At 46.1% G+C, this 16,729-nt stretch overlaps 1 protein-coding gene and 1 long non-coding RNA gene across 3 annotated transcripts in view; one reads left to right on the top strand and one right to left on the bottom strand.

Annotated features, from left to right (window-relative positions):
• Adtrp (androgen dependent TFPI regulating protein) overlaps positions 1–16,729 on the bottom strand; it is a 74,913-nt gene that overhangs the window by 35,503 nt on the left and 22,681 nt on the right. For both annotated transcript variants that reach the window (XM_050142268.1, XM_050142269.1), the window contains exons 3-4: positions 6,282–6,416; positions 5,126–5,227 (exon numbers count right to left, since the gene is read on the bottom strand). In XM_050142268.1, coding sequence (XP_049998225.1) covers positions 5,126–5,227; positions 6,282–6,416 — 237 coding nt within the window. The remainder of the gene's footprint in view (positions 1–5,125; positions 5,228–6,281; positions 6,417–16,729) is intronic.
• Positions 16,454–16,729, top strand: part of LOC126501551 (uncharacterized) — a 19,236-nt gene continuing 18,960 nt past the window's right edge. Inside the window, exon 1 of the long non-coding RNA XR_007591711.1 lies at positions 16,454–16,675. This is a non-coding gene — a long non-coding RNA (uncharacterized lncRNA). The remainder of the gene's footprint in view (positions 16,676–16,729) is intronic.

The raw sequence follows: 16,729 nt of genomic DNA, 5'->3' as shown, positions 1-16,729 counted from the left end.
CCTGAAAGTTTGAGAACGCAGAGACATGTCTAGGCTATGGGTGACCTGTGTTCGAAGTGGGTGGATAGAGGATGAGGATTCAGGAAGGGAGAGAGAGCAGTTTCCAAGGCCTGGAAGCGGAGGGCACCCATCTGTGGGTGACATGCCCATGATCAGTCTACTTGACTCCTCACGATTCTCTAATTAGTACTTAGTAGCCCAAACATCACCCACTGAGCTCATGGCTGGGAGATAAAAATAGCAGAGAAAGGCCTCTAGGTTATCCAACTGCCCAGGACACACTTGTCAGTCAAGAATTACATACCAACACATGCTATTCTCTAAACCAGTGTTTTATCTTAGCATTTGCTGTTCTATCTCCTCCCTCCCCCAACCTTATGTGTGTGTGTATACGTATACATGTGTGCTTGTATGCATATGTGTGTGTGCGTGTGTGGATGCATGTGTATATGTGTGCATGCATGTGTGTGCATGTGTGTATGTATGTGTGCGTGCATGTGTGTGTGTGTGTTAGACTCAATAGGGATTCTATACCCAAGCTCTCTCTGCATGGCGGATCTCAGTCCCCCACACCAGCATGGGGACCTGCCAGGGTCTTGCCGCCATAAATCATAACAACTGGGCAGAACAAAGCTGCTTTCCTCATAGCAACCAGGTAACAGGGACACCAAAGGCAGTGTCCGGTGACAAGAGACATTCTTCAAAGTGCACTCCCCTGGCCCACTTCCTCTAAGTCAGCCTGTCTCCTAAGAGTCTGTTCAACCATGAACTCAGGAATCTCTTAGCAGCACCATAACTGAGGGCCCATCAGCCTGTCCATCCGTCCGTCCATCCATCCATCCATCCATCCATCCATCCATCCATCCATCCACATGTGTCCTCCGGAGGGGCACTTGATATTCTAACCTTGATGGCACCGCACACGTAACAGTGCCTAATAATTATTTTCAAATGAACAAATGCCAACATATCCAGTAACTAAGAAGCCATATTTGTTCCTTCCTCTAATTCAAAGAGCCGGAGGAAAGGCTCTCTCTTAAAGGAGGTTGTTTCTAAGCCCCGTTCACACCGACTGAGCCTATGGGCCTCAGACTGTGGTTGCGGATAACGACAAGTGTGATGGGTCCTGGCTGGGATCCTCATATTTTACATGCTAATGACTTCCATTTATGCAGTCTTTAGCTGTTTGGAAAGTGCTCGGGCACATTTTAGATAATTATGCCTGGTTTTCAAATGCAGCAGAGCTTAGGAGAAACTCTGATCTGTTCCACTCCTCTTTCCAACTTGGACAATTCAGGTTGATTTCCAGAGAAATGCTTTCCCCAGCTCCCCTCCAATGCAGGATGGCGGGGGAGGAGGGTCCTTCTTTCTCAGTTTCTAAGAGTCTTCTTCCTGCTATTTAAATCGGTCTGCTTTGGTTCTATCTTTAGTAAGCATTTAGATAAGACCTGAAGAGTTAATGCTTTTCTGGCAAAACCTGAAGGAATGCTTTGCTGTGTTCTGTTCCTCCTTTTATGAAGGCCAGGGAACTGATCATCAATAACACAGTCGCGTTGATCTGCTTCACCTAAAGCCAGCTCAGGCAGTTTGTCCACAAGGATGCAAACATCCCTCCCAGGTTACTGCTTGGACTGAAAATGTAACAGGGACAGGAAAATGTCTGTTGAGTACAACAGTGACCGTCAGCTCTGCATGGTCCTACAGGAACGACAAACTTCCAGTGAGTCAGAAGTAGTAGGCAGGAAGGTGGCAAAGAGTCAATTAGTCCCAAAGCATCTAGAAATATAGTATCAGAGGGAAGTGCCACAAAACCAAGAACACTGAAATGGACAAGAAAACTATTACAAAAAGAAAGCTAGCATCAAGTCAGCATAAGGGATGCTGTAAAGGAGCCTTTCTATGGCACAGGGCTCTGATGATGTCACTGTTATCCTATGGCAGAAGAGAGGAGCATTACAGGGAGGGAATCACTCGAGGAAGCAGGTTGGCCCCACACAGAAGCACACAGGCCCCATGTCTGGGAGTCTGCCTGTCAGCCCTCTGGTCCCGGCTTCCCAGCACTGAACCATCTTTTTAGGTTGCTTTAGAAGGGCCTGGTAAAATGGGAAGTTCTGACAAGGTGACCTAGTAAGCTAGTCAGCTTCCCATTGCTGTTCCAAACGCCGGCAATGACAGCTTATGAAGATAAAGGGGTTTATGGGGTTCACAGCTTTAGAGCTTCCTTTTGTTGACCATTTCGTTAAATTGCTTTTTGGAGTCATGGAAAAGTAGCATCACATGCCAGGAAGCTCTCTCTCTTTCTCTCTCTCTCTCTGGTTTATTTTGAGACAAGGTTTCTCTGTAGCTTTGGAGCCTGTCCTGGAACTAGCTCTTGTAGTCCAGCCTGGACTCAAACTCAAAGAGATCCACCTGTTCCTGCCTCCCAAGTGCTGGGATTAAAGGCATGCGCCACCACTGCTCTGTGACATCAAATTTCTTACCTCTACCTCGTGGCCAAAAGAAAGAGGACAGAAGCTGGGTTTACAAATCCCTTATAATGAACTGGGCAGTGTAGTCTTTTGTGTGTTTCTGCTTTGTATCGTTTTTTAGAGATGGCTCTGCAGGGATTTTCTCCCATTATGCAAAGAGAAACCTAGAAACATCAGTGTCTAACCCATGGCAGGCTGCCCCCTCCTTTTCTCCCATAATCCAGATTGCTCACCTCCTTTGACTCTTGCCTGATCTCCCTAAGCGATGGAGGTGATAGCAACCAAAGGGCAAGGGGCAGAATCACTAATGTCGCTCTCCCAGGCTGGGCGGGCACAGAAGTACTTAAGCGTCGCCATGCTCCAGGATTCGTCTTACTATTAATAATTGGCTCATGGATAGGATGTACATTCTTATCCAGCGCTTCACTTCCCAAATGATCAAGCATCCATATGGCTGTTTACTTATCAAGGTCACTCGGATTGGGCATCGCCATCACAACACGCTGGAAGATTTCCAAGCCAGTGTAGAAAGAGGGACTCTAAGAGGAGGGAGCTAGTAGTCCTAGCAGAAAAGGCAGCAGCAGAGCTGCAAAGCCTGGAGATTGGGCTTGGTGAGAGCCTTTGACTCCAGAGAGAAAGAACTTTCAAGACTCCACTTCGTAAACTATAACGGTAGCATCCAGCCCCAGTGGGTGTATGCTTCCTGTCCCCTCGCTTTTTCTAAGTTATGATTTATTGGCATAAAATGGGAAGTCTGGATTTTTTTTTTAATTCTAAGTGAAGATTCTCACTTTGCCATATTAATTATTCCTTTTGATTTTCTGGGGAAATGTAAGCTTAGTAAAAGGCAACAGTGAATTAGCATCAGATTGCAGGATTAGCACCCTAGGTGAGCCAGGGATGATGAATTTGCTAGCCCTAGGCAGGTGACATGGTGTTTCTGCTATTTGTTTTTTCATTTGTAAAACTCAAAGTCTAAAGAAGGGTGTGTGGATTAAGTCAGCTCATATGTTTTACACACTGTAATGACATTAAAAATGGGGGGAAGGGAACGGCTCAGTTAGTAAAGAGCATGCTCTCTAAGTGTGAGGATCTAAGCTTAGTCCCTGGGCACTCAGGTAATAGCTGGACAAGGTGGCTGTAACCTCAGCAGGACTGGGGTATGTGTGTCCCTGGAAACACATTGGCCAATCAACCCAACTAAATCAGTGAGCTCCAGAGTCCGTGAGAGACTCGTCTTAAAACATAAGGCGGAGAAAACGACAGAGACACTCAGCATCAATCTCTGATGGGCACACACACACACCTGCATGCCCATGTACGTATACATAAACATATACATTCCCACTCACATTGGGAATATCCACTGTGAAGGCATGAATACTAATGAAAACTGGGGAGACACTGGAAGGAGGGGTTATTTAACACATAGATTTGGACCTTGAAGATACCAGAGCACGGAACTCAGTCAATGGCCAGTATCTCTCTCAGCAAAAATATTGAAACTGTTTTCTGAGCATGGGGTCCATGGGGTGGTATTAGCGGGCAGCGAAGCTTTTCCTCATTGATTGTCAAGAATTTTGAGGCAATGGGCGCTTTGAAGGATAGACGAAAGTCTGTGGGTAGACTTGGGAGTTTTAAGCCCTTACAAGTTCTTCCCATTTGTGTATGTCTTGCTTCCTGGAACCTGAGATCTACCTATTAAACTGCCCAGTGAAGTGGAAATGCGTCTACAAGTGTGGAGAAGCTGAGCTAGGACCGCCCAGGGAGACTATACCCACAGCTCTAAGGACTCAGGCACAGCACCGCCGTAGAGACCTGGGCACCTTGGTCAGCCCTGCATGTCTGGGTCACAGCCAACTCTTCAGACTCCAGTGACCTGAACTTCTTAGAGCAGCTTCTGCTTTCTGTTTAACTCCTCAAAACAGTAGTCAGTGAAGAACCGATGACTGGATAAACCACACGGAAACATTTACTCCTAATCCTGTTTGTGACGCATGGTCCTGGAGGAATCTCTGTGACTGGTCACTGCGTTGCCCTTTGGAGGAACATATTATTTGAACATGTGGATAGATTTTGTTTAAACCTTCCTTTATTCCATTCCTGGAAATGAATTTCGTTATTAGTCATGGGCAGAAGTCACTTCTTTTTCAGAACTGCCGAAGGTCGCCTTTCCTGGTAGAGTAACTTTTAAATGACTTTCCTAGGCAACATGATAACTATTTAGCTCTCCATCTTTGCTTTCAGCGGACTCCCTCTGCAGCAATACCATTCATTTACATCCTCAGTATGCTTTTAAAAATTGCTTATTTTTTACTTTGAGTATATGAGCATTTGCCTGCATGTATGTCTGTGCATCACCCGCATACCTGGTGCCCACGGAGGTTAGAAGGTGGCATCAGATCCCTTGGAATTGTAGCTATAGATGGTTGTGAGCCACCATGTAGGCTCTGGGAAGTGAATCCAAGGCCTCTGGAAAATCAGCAAGTACCTTTAACCACTGAGCTCTCTATCTCTCCAGCACCCCTCAGGTTGCTTTTCAAATCCCGAGAGGATGGAGAGACAGGAGGAACCCGGAGGGCGGAAACACACACAGACACTTCAGTGCTTGGTGCAGAAGCTGCTCGTGTTGGTGGTCACTAGCTTTCTGTACTCACCATTGCGTGGTTAACCCATGCTGGAAAGAAGTCATCCAGGTCTTTGGGGTAAACTAGGCTTCGATCATAGCAAAAGAGGCCCCAGAATACCAAAAATACAAACTGGAAGGAAACACAAAAGTACTATTATTAGATTTGTTTTTCATCGGAGGTTTCTAAGCTAACCGAGGAAACAGCAGCATAAAACTGATGGCAGTCTGAAGGCTATCGTGTACACATTTTTAGGGTCATAAAACGAAAGGGGAAATGCTTACTGTATAACAAGTGCATCCTGGCTCTCTGGGGATGCGTTGATGAGGGCAATGTGTTAGGAGCAACAGTGGCCATTGTGGTCCGCAGAGAAGACACAGATAAAAAAGATCCATAGACCATAAGTCCTTTGTCACTTCTGCTTGTGCATGGCTTGCTCCTCCTGGTTTCTGTTCATCAGACACAGCAGAGAAAGCCCCTGCCCTGTGCTCTGCATAATGTCTTTTCGGTGGACCAGCTTTGAAGGTCTTACATCTTTTATTTCTTATTTGATAGCATTCCAAATGTATAGACAGGGGGTCCTCTTCCCCACCTAGTACTGTCCTCCCCACCAACATGGTAGAAGCAAGCCTGTCTTCACCGATATGGTCATCCCTTAGCATTCATAAGGATGCTTCAACCCACAGATGCTCAAGTCCTGTATATGTAATGGGATCACATTTGCTTAGAACTCATCTGCACCCTCTTGTGTGTGTTAACTCGCCTAGAGACTGCTTATAATACTCAACACAAGGTCAACGTTATGTGGTTGCTATAAGTATTTTTAGTTTGATTTTTATTCATTTGTCAAATCTTTTTGATCCACAGTTAGTTGAATTTGTGGGTCCTAAACCCACAAACATGGAGACTGTCTTTTTTTTTAATTGTATTTTGATTAAACTTTCCCATCAGACAGCAACAAGGACCATGCACCAAGCCTTCCCAAAGACAGAATAGCTAATGATCAGCTCATCCATCATGTACCCTACTTCATGAAGACACTGGTCCATGTAGTCCAGACAGCACATTTATGGACATGGAGATGCTCTGGTTATAATAGCTAGTCCCCAGACAACCTTGCTGTCCCAGGAGAAGTGCCTATCCATTGTACATGCCTATGGTGTTAGGTGCACACTTGGGCACTTACTGTGGATACAGGAAAAGCCAAGGTGGTAAACAGCAGGTCTCTGAAGGATGTGATGAACTTGATGTTTTTCCTTCCTCTGATTCTTTTCAGCACATCATCCAGGCAGGCGACCCCAAAGAAAATGGCCTGCAAAAGCTAAATTCATTACAACAAATGAGCATTTGCATTGGCTTTAATTAATGCATTCTCCACTGATATAAAACCGCGACCCTCTGGGAGCCATGTGGATGCGAGAAGGAGGGGATGGAGCGTTGTTTGGGTGGAGAGCCACTTCAAGAGCTGGGATTCCAGCTCCCTGGGCCTTGACCTCACACACTAAAGCTGATTGAGGAAACTCACTCACGGGATAATAATGTGTACAGTAGTTAGTCTAATGGCTTTCAGCTCCAATGGAAATGAAGTGTTTAACGGGAGAATGTACTGAGCTGTATGGCATGGCTGCACAGAGGGAAGAGCCAGATACACAGCTCAGGGGAAGGGCCGAGCACAGTGGTGGGCCTGGTCAGGATCCTTTCCCAGGAAAGACAATTCAGGCTGGTGACACAACTCAGTCAGTGGAATGGCTGCCTCACAACGTGAGGACCTGAGTTCAGATCCCTCACACTCATGTAAAAGTAGGGCACGGTGCAGCGTGTGTCTGTAACCCCAGCACTGTGGGGTGAGAGCAGAGACGGGTGGACCCCTGAAATCCCTGATCTGTTGGTACAGTCAGTTGGTGAGCCCTGGGTTCAATGTGAGACAATGACTCATGAAATAAAGTGGGCTTTTTGGTCTCCACACATGTGTACATGCACATACATGCATAATCATGTTTTCTCTCTCTCTCTCTCTCTCTCTCTCTCTCTCCCTCTCTCTCTCTCTCTCTCTCTCTCTCTCTCACACACACACACACACACACACACCTCTCACTGAGAAAGCCATAATGAGGGTCATGAGTACCAGGATGGAGCCCTGTGCTGGTGTGTGTGTGTGTGTGTGTGTGTGTGTGTGTGTGTGTGTGTAGGGGGTGATATGCAGATAGTGTGGAACCACTGCAGCTCCCTAGAGAGGCAATCTGACAAGTGGAGGGATTTAAATCACAGGATACAGGAAACAATACCCAGAACCCAGGCAGCTGTTGAGTTCTGTGAGGTCCCTGAAGCAAGGCAAGAGAGAAACCGTTAATTGTGCCACAAGGACATGTGCTCAACTCTGCTCATAGCAGCATTGTTTGTCATAGCCAGAACCTAAAAACAACCTAAATGCCCCTCCACCGAAGAATGGATAAGGAAAACATGGTAATTTACACAATGGAGTACTACACAGCAGAAAAAAAATGACATCTTGAATTTTGCAGGCAAATGGATGGAGCAAGGAAACATTTTGAGTGAGGTAACTCAGACACAGAAAGATAATTATCACATGTACTCACTCATAGGTGGTTTTTAAATATAAAGCAAAGAAAACCAGTCTACAAACCACAATCCCAGGGAATTTAGACAACAATGAGGACACTAAGAAAGACTTACATAGATCTAATCTACATGGGAAGTAGAAAGTAGAAAAAGACAAGATCTCCTGAGTAAATTGGGAGCATGGGGACCTTGGGAGAGGGTTGAAATAGGGAGGGGAGAGGCTGGGAGGGGAGCAGAGAAAAATGTAGAGCTCAATAAAAATCAATAAAAAAATGAAAAAAAAAGAGAAACAGTCTCTTTCACTCAAATAAGAGTGAAGGCCCCTTATCAAAAATGATTGGCACTGGAAGTATTCTGAATTGATGATTTCTTTGTCTGGATTTTAGAATATTGACACATAATGGGGATAAGATTCAAGTGTATCAAACAAAATTCATTTATATTTTTTATGTTAACTTCCTAAAAATAGCTTATACTTTTGGTTGTGAGCCTAGCCTTTAATGACTGAGCCATGCCTCCAGCCCTAGAGATGGCTCAGCAGTTGAGAGCACTGGCCACTCTTCCAAAGGGCCCGAGTTCAATTCCCAGCAACCACATGGCAGCTCCCAACCGTCTGTAGCAACTGTCAACTGTCACTAACTTCAGTTCTAGGAGCTCTGACGCCAAATGCATATAAAACAAAGTTAATAAAAAATAAATCAAATAGCTTAAAGGTAACCTTATGTGTTTTTTAAAAAAAAATTTTGTGCATGAAATCAATTTACATGACGTGAATTTTTCCATGTGTGGTGGTCATACTTGCGACTAAGAAACTTGGATTTTAGAGCCTTTCAAGGGTCAGGTCTTTGGATTTGGGATGGTAAGCCCTTAGCATGCCCTGAAAGGCAAGTGTTGGAATTCTGTGCCATGTTGTGACCACTGACTTAAGGGCTGGTGGGTGCTGCCTCTGCAGAAACTGGGGTGATTGGAGTACCTTTGCCTTAGAAGTCATCTCAGTCCTTGGGAGCTCTGTGTTGGCAGGGGAGGGGCAGTTGGACTCTAGCCTGGAGAATGAAAGTTATGAAGCCCGGGGGAGCTGGGTTAATAATTGATCCGAGCTGGCTGTTGGGGAACAGGGTCTGAAGTCTAGACTCTCCGGCAAAGATCTAAAGTTAGCTTCAGGACACTCCCCTGGCTGAGGTGTGACTGAGGGGAAGAAGACTGAGGTGGATTCATCCGCCACTCGCAGCTGAGTCCTCAGACCCTCAGCAAGTGCAGTAACTGGAGCGGCTCAGGAAGCCAGGGTCTCCCTCATCTGCAGACTTAGGGATCACAATACCTGGAAAGGAGGTCCTAGTGGTGGCTTTAAGCCGGCACTCTAGAGGATCCTTATATAGGCAGAAGCCTCTGGGTTAGATGCCCATCATTCATGGGTCTTACTGAGGACTCGGAACTCCAACAGCTGACTTTTAGTCATGGCTTCTTACATGCCAGACTCGAGACTCACTGTTAACTCTCCACCGTCCTCGTGATGTGCTAGAATTAAGCTCGCGGGTCCATCTTCAAGATGAGGAAAATTGGTCGGTGGTCTGATCTACAGAGCAAGTTCTAGGATAGTCAGGGTGACACGCAGAAACCCTGTCTTTGGAGTGGGTGGTAAAGGGGTTAAGAAAATGGGGGTAAAGAGAGATAAACAAACTTGTACATGTTCCATGGCTTCGGAGTCTGGTTCTCGAGCCAGACTTAAGAAACATCAGATTTCTCAAGTTGTCCACACAAAATTCTGTGGGAGGTCAGAAGAGAGACAAAATACAACTTTTAAAACTATCAACGTACTGTTTCTTCCTGTAAATTACTTTCTAATTGGCCTGGTGTGTGTCGGGGGGAACACAGGTTTTGGCAGTTACTAAATCTTCTCAAAGCCGCCTGATTTTCTCTTTTGGTGTGTCTGTCGGTGAGGTGGAGGGAGGTTTAAGCGTGGATCCACCTTGGGCATGGTAAAGCCATCTTCCACCTTGTTGTCCTAAGCAGAATCTTCCACTGGGAGCTGGGGCTCTCTGTTTCAGCTAGGCTGGCCAGCAAACAATCCCCAGAGATCTCCCTGTTTTTGCTTTCTCTGTGCTGGGATTACAAGTTCATGCCACCATGCCTGGCCTCTTTTGGAGGTGTTGGGAATAGCAATTTGGACCTGAAACTTGTGCCCCTACACTTGACCAGCTAAGCCACATTCCTGGTTTATTCTTAACCTAGGTAGGCAAGGCTGAGGCCTACCTGGCTAAGCAAACCTCCCCTTGGAAATGCAGACCAGGTAGTCTCGGAGAGATGGGGGCAGGAGAAGACCTAGGGAGCCAGTCCTTCAAGGTGGAATGAAATTGCTAAGGGAGTCGTGAGTAGGGGGAGAATGCTGGGAGGTTTCCTCTTGTGTGGCACAGAATGAGACAAGGGTTATCCAAGGTAGCCGTGGAAGATACAGGAGCAAAAATCACAGGCTGGGTGAAAGTCACAAGGTGCCCAGGGGAACAGCAGGCTCCCCAGTGGCAGAGGCTGTGTGTGGGGGGGAGGGAGGGAAATGCCGCAGCTCTAAATGCCATGCAGAGGTCCCCTCCAGAATGCTTCTCCCTACCGTAGGTGTCTTTGGAACTGAGCCCAAGAGCTGGAGAATTCTGAGCGTGCACACAAGTCATTTGCACATGGATGTCAGAAAACTCATCTTCTTCCTCCTCCCTCCCCCACCCACATAGTTCTCAGACCTCGTTTCACTTCCAGACACTCTGGCAAGCAGCCGTCCCTTACCATCTTAGTTTGCAGAAGCAGCCACAAGGTCTGGGTTCTGTTGATCTACAGAGCAATTCATCACACAGGGATCATCCCCTGGATCTGGCCCCTTTGGGAGAAAGGCTGCCTCCACCCAGAGAGTGAGGTTTATTCTACCCAAGTCCTTTAGCCAGAGCTCCTTAGAGTCATCAGGAGTCAAGCCCGTTCTTTTCCTTGCCCATCTCAGCCACGGAATATGGAAACCAGACTAAGGGAGAAAGTGTATTACTCAGCTCCTCCGAGGTTTCTCTCCGTCAATATGAATTAGCTCCCCACTGTAAATGTGCCAATCACCTCTCCCCCTCCATCCTAGCTCACATGTCGTCTTGCAAGACATATGCCACACTGGCATCTCCAGATGCCAACTCTGTGTGAGGCAGCCTTGCCGCCGTTGATCTGTATCAACAGTGAATATTTGGGGAGCAGCAGGTCCCACATAGGTGTTGGGGAGGAAGGCACCAAAGTGTTACCAAGGCAAAGACATTGGCTAGAAATGGGGTGTAAAGGGGACACAGAACAGAGCTGGAGGATGAGGAGGATGAGAAGCTAGAGATTCTAGGAAGTCTTTTGGGGTGTCAAGAACACACTTGGTTCAACTCAGGTCATCTGACTGGATAGTGATCTGCTTAAATACCAACAAAAAAAATTTTAATGTTTAATGTTTATAAACAACACACGCATACACACATGGTGTAATGGTGCTCTCAAAAGAGGAAAAGGGAAGAGTGGTCAGGAGAAAATGCCAGCAGTTATGGACTCTTTGTATCCCTTCCAGAAATGTCTATGTTGGTGTTCAGACACCTAAGGAATTTTCAGAATGTAACTATATTTGGAAATAGGCTCTTTAAAGAATTAATTTATAATGAGCACACACAGGCAGACCCATGTAATCGAACTAGTGTCCTATAGAACACAGAGATACATAAGCAAGACCACGAGAAGACACGAGAACAGACGGGCCATCTGCAAGCCAGTGAAAAGACTCAATCTCAGACTTGTGATTTCCAATACAGTGACACAAGGAGCTTCCATCGTCCATTAGGACAGCCTTGTCAAATCATGTGGTGGCTTTACAAACAGAGCAAGAACTGGGGATGCTTTTAAGGAACTTGCAGCACAGTGACTGTTACTTCTGTCTCTCAACTGACACACAGCATCAGCATCAACAAGGATTACTTGGGCAGCGGCAGGCTGCACATGGATGCTGCCCAGGGAAAGACACAGCAAGAGCTAGGATGTAAAGAAACCACTGAGCAGAGTGAGAGGGTAAGGAGGATGAGAAGCCAGGGGTTCCAGGGAGTCCGAGGGGTGTCGAGGGAACACTGGGGTCATCTTGTGTCATGCAGATGGACAGGGATCCACTGTCCTGGAACGCGGGAAAGCGGGCTTCATAGTGTCCTGTTGATCAAAGCCTTTTCATAACTGATGTCTCCTGAGTCATCCTTTCTACCAGTTCTTCCCTGATTCTACTCCAGTGGAATGTTCTGGGCCTTTTCCTGAAATGCTGCTGTTCTAAATTTGTTGGCCGTCTTTTGTTTCTGTTGCTAGCTAACAAACTTATGACCAGTGACAGAGCTGAATTTACATTAAAAAAAAAATAACTAATGTGATTTAAGAAACCATAGCTGAAGGCTATTTAGTTTATGCATTCCACGTCTTCACAAATCCATGAGGATCTTATAATCATGGAAACTTACCCTTTCTAAGTCATCAGATTTATTTCCTTGCCCTAAAGCCAAAACCCTTTTAAACAACCCCAGGAAATGAAAATTTCTTCCATTAAAAAAAATAAGAATTCCAGAGAGGGAGATTCCACAAGTCCCCTGAACAAGACATTATGACTCTTGATGGATGAGTCAAGCAATCCAGTGCCAAGCCCAAGGCTCTGGGCCTGACTCGGCCACCCCGGGACTTTCCTTGCCCTTCCCTCAACCTGATGTAACCCTTGCAGCGAAAGACTATTTCCAAATGAAAGACAACGTGGGGACTAACGGGGACAGACATTTTGTCTGGTGGTAGTGGAAAGGGTACAGTTGACTCGGAGGGAGGACAGGATGCTTAGCCAAGGTGAACCGGGGCTGGTGTGAAATTGCCCAATCCCCACTCATCACCCATGAGCCTCTAGGTTAAGAAAGACTCGAGGCTTCACCCATGTAATCTCAACAATATGGTCTAAATAGGACCTACATAATAATACCACCAGTTGGCATGCCAATGAGGGTGTGGGAAATTTCACAAGAACCCACCCCCTAGGTTGTTGTAGAATATTTGTTTACACCGTGAAGATGTGTCTTTCTCAAGGTACCTTCTGATTGGTTTAATAAGGAGCTGAATGGCCAATAGTAAGGCAGAATGAGGTTAGGCAGGACTTCCAGGGACAGAAAGGACTCTGGGAAGAAGAAAGGTAGACATATAGAGGAACATAGAAAGTGCAAGATAGAAGAGAAGGTATGCCACGCGGTAGAATACAGATGAATATAAATGGGTTAATTTACGTTATAAGAGCTAGTAGGACCAGCCTAAGCTAGTGGTCAAGCTTTTGTAATTAATACGTCTCCATATTGTTATCTGTGAGCTGGTGGCTGATGTAGGACCATGTGACACTAGGTGAAGAGCCTCAAAAAAATCCATCAGTGGCTGCCGAGGGAGGGAACATCAATGTCCTCTCGGGAAAGGCGTTCTGATAGGCTATTCCAGGTACGGGGCATTGGGGAAGTTGGGAGGGGAGAGGGAGTGGTAAACCTATGTAAATAGACTACTCATATATGAAATTCTCAAAAAATTATATAAAAATATATCAAATTTAAATTTAAAAAAGGAAGCTGAGATAAACAAGGAGGCCTGACAAACAACAGCCAGAACGGCAAAGAACACAAAGGAAACAATTTAGAATAATGAGAAGTTAGAGAGATTAATAATAAGAGGAGGAAATAGTGGGATATGTTGGTCAGGAGGGTAGGAAGCTTTGGTCAAGGCTATGTAGCTGGCAATAGTGGCTTTCATATAGCAGTAGGATTTCCTGGGATGGAGCAACCTAAAGGAGGGAAGGGGGTTTCCTGGCAGTGGCTCATACCAATTAGAATCCTGTTCTGGTTATCAGTGCATTCAGCCAACATTCCTAGAGCACCAGTTAGGAACCCAGAATTGTATTGGAGAGACTACAGGCCAGGACTGGCTCTGGGTCACTTTGCCTTTACCGGGAAGAAGGGAAAAAGAGGAAGAAGAGGAGGGAGAGACATTTTCTTTAAGTTATTTGTGAAATGAAAAGCCAGAATACATAAGAAACAGTCTGTGGTTCTGAGATGGGCCTGTGGGGATTCATTAAGGACAGAAAACACCCTCAGAGTATCTGTGACAGGAAGGGAGAAGGATCTGGGGGTAGACAGATTCTTAAAGGAGCTCTTGTATTGAGCAGCCCCCTTAGAAACCCCAGGGAAGGAGCTAAACCCTGGTGGAGGCAGCTTCCTCCTGCCGAGGGTGCTGCTGGGAGGGGAGATCACCTGTGAACCATCAGAAGCCCACACACCATCTGGGAGCTGTGGAATGATTCTCTCAGCTCTGGGGAGGTGGGAGGATCTGCTTTCCTCCTTGCAACACAGGAACAAACCGAGATGTGGAAAAGTTAGGTAACTCACTCAGAATTACACAGTAAGGAAGGAGACGGCCAGTGCTCTAGCTCCAGAAGTGAGGCCCCTCTCAACACAGATCTCCACACTGTGTGTAAAGAATTCACCAAAGTGCTATCCATCCTGGCTACTCAGTCCATTTAAATGGCTTTATTTTGATGCTGGAGACATCCTTTCCCTCTGTGCTAACAGTTCTAATCCCTTTGGCTACCCAAGAGCTAAATAAGCATCTCTAAGTATCTTTGCAAGCAACATCAGTGTGTCATTCGGGCTCTGGAAAGCTAGAACTTCACAGATGAAAATCTTGACTCAGTGATGGAAATCAAGGGTTTGCCTCTCGGTACCCAAGTGGGAACTGTAGTCACCGACAGAGCCAGCACAAGCAGACTAAAACTGCGCATAGCTTGGTTTCTACACTCAGCTGTTGGTACTTCCTCGCTCCGAATACTCACTGCTGTCTGCTTGAACCGGAAGCTATACCTCCCCCAAAGCAGCAGTGTCAAGGATGTCTATCCCAGCAGCTACCTAGCTGGGAGAACGGTGTTTCAACAAACATCCTTCTCTAGCTGAATGGCAGAGAGTGTAGTGTAGGGAGGCATACACAGGAGCTACGGGGGTGGTGGGTGACTTTCATCTAGATCTACCATCCACTGAGAACTTAGCAAGGAGACCCATGATCACCTAAGTCACCCTGATCCACACTGTCCAGCTTCATCAAACACAAGATAACGCCAAGCTCCCCGTCTCCCTTCCATCCTTTCTCCTTACACCACATCGATGGCCCTCTAAGTTGATGACCACGCTGCTAGCTTTTTTTGTTCCTGTTTAACAAATGTGGAAATGAACGGCGTAAAGTCCTCAGCCCTGGGTAGCAGAGAGCAACTAAGAAGCCATACCAAGGACACAACCACCAGAGCACACACCCTCTCCCTGGGGCAAGCTCTCTGTCTTCTCTACAGTGACTTTCTTGTCCCCTAGGCTTCTTCTTCTTAGCAACCAGCATTCTACCAGCTACCGACCCTCTGGCAGCTTTTCTGGCATCTTCCTGGACTCCCTGGGGAGGGGGGGGCAGTTTCAGGAGGAAAACAGTGCCACGCTCTAAAATCTGACTTGTAATGAGACAGGCTCTGTTACTCAACAGGGAGACAGAAGTGCGCTCAGTCGATTAGAAACTAAAGGCATCTGAATGGAAAGGTACACCAGACACAGGAAGACAAACGCGACAGGCTTTCCTTCACCTGTCAGATGTCACTGTTTCCACGCGTGGGCTGGAGCGTCTAAGTCAAGAAGCTAGACAGGGACTGTGGGAGGGAGGAAGAGAGGTCGTGGAGAGGAAGAAAACAAGGACAGTGGTGCACGTGACAGGAAAGGAGAATGGGGCTACTGGGGACAAAGAGGAGGGGGACAGGGGACACAGCTAGGAGGGCAGAGGAGGGAAGTGTGGGTAGGGATCAACAAAAACAAAGCCTGTACGAAAATTCAATGACACCCATTTAGTGTGAATGCTAACACAAGAAAACACACAAAAGATTAGCATTACTAACAGGGCGTATTACAAAGGCATTGAAATAGTTACGTTTGATTAACTAAACAATATTAAATTAAAAGAAGGGGTATACAATCCCTGCTAAATTGATGGGCTACAGAGGTGGCTCAGTGTTAAAGATCATTTACTGCCCTTACAGAGACCTTGGGTTCGGTTCTCAGCATCTACGTGATGGTTCAAGTCTGCCTGTCTTCTGGTTTCTGCAGGAACTGCATGCACATGGAACACATACAAACACGCAGGCAGAAAACTTACCACCTAAAATACAATATAATAAAATTTACAATTCCTGCTAAGTTGGATTGGATACTGATGCCACCAAGGTGAAGTAAAATAAACATGGGTATTAGAGTAAGTTAGGAGACCTCTACAGCCGGGCCAATTCATTTCAAACAAAATATAAATCCATTCAAAAACTAATACCCATAAATAAACCCATGAAACCTCAAGAGATAGAAGTTTTGAGGTTCAAACATTTATTAGAACTACACTACTTGAAAATTCTTCTTAGATGGGTCCCCTAAAAGATGCTTAACCCATCTTTGTCAGGTGTGGGGAACACTCATGAAGTCTAGAAAGGAAATCATTACAGGTAACGTCTCCTTTGCTCACAGGCTGGGGCCGGAAGCTGCCAGCGAGATATCAACTCAGCAAAGCAGAAAACACAGCCACACTTACAACATACCAAGTGAGCAAAGTTCTCGTCCACGAGTGCCCTATGCCCTGCTCTCCTGGCAAACACGTAAGTGGCCTGGGTTGAGAAGGACTTAGGTAGAACTGGTTTTGACCTAGTAAGAGTTCAATTGTTTTCTCTATTCACAGGAAGAGGAGGGAGGGGACTAGAAAACAATACTGCAGTACCGGACCTGGGATTTCAGGTAGTCTGTGGAAGCACACAGGTGAACAGAGGCCAGGAGGCCTTTGTTTGGGGATATGAGCAGAGACTTGAGGAGGGACATCTGTGGGAATAGCTGCGGAGACAGAGGCCTTTCTCTAAGAGACACAAGCTTTCCTGGGAAGAAGGGGAGCTAAGAGGTGAGGTTTTTTTTTTTTTTTTTTTTTTTTTTTTTTTTTTTTTTTTTTTTTTTG

Source organism: Alexandromys fortis, unplaced genomic scaffold (assembly GCF_014885135.2).
Source record: "Alexandromys fortis isolate MF-2015 unplaced genomic scaffold, M_Fortis_MF-2015_v1.1 scaffold_5, whole genome shotgun sequence".
Taxonomy (NCBI): domain Eukaryota; kingdom Metazoa; phylum Chordata; class Mammalia; order Rodentia; family Cricetidae; genus Alexandromys; species Alexandromys fortis.
The sequence above is the reverse complement of the archived record's forward strand: the minus strand, read 5'-3'. Positions and strand labels throughout refer to the sequence as shown.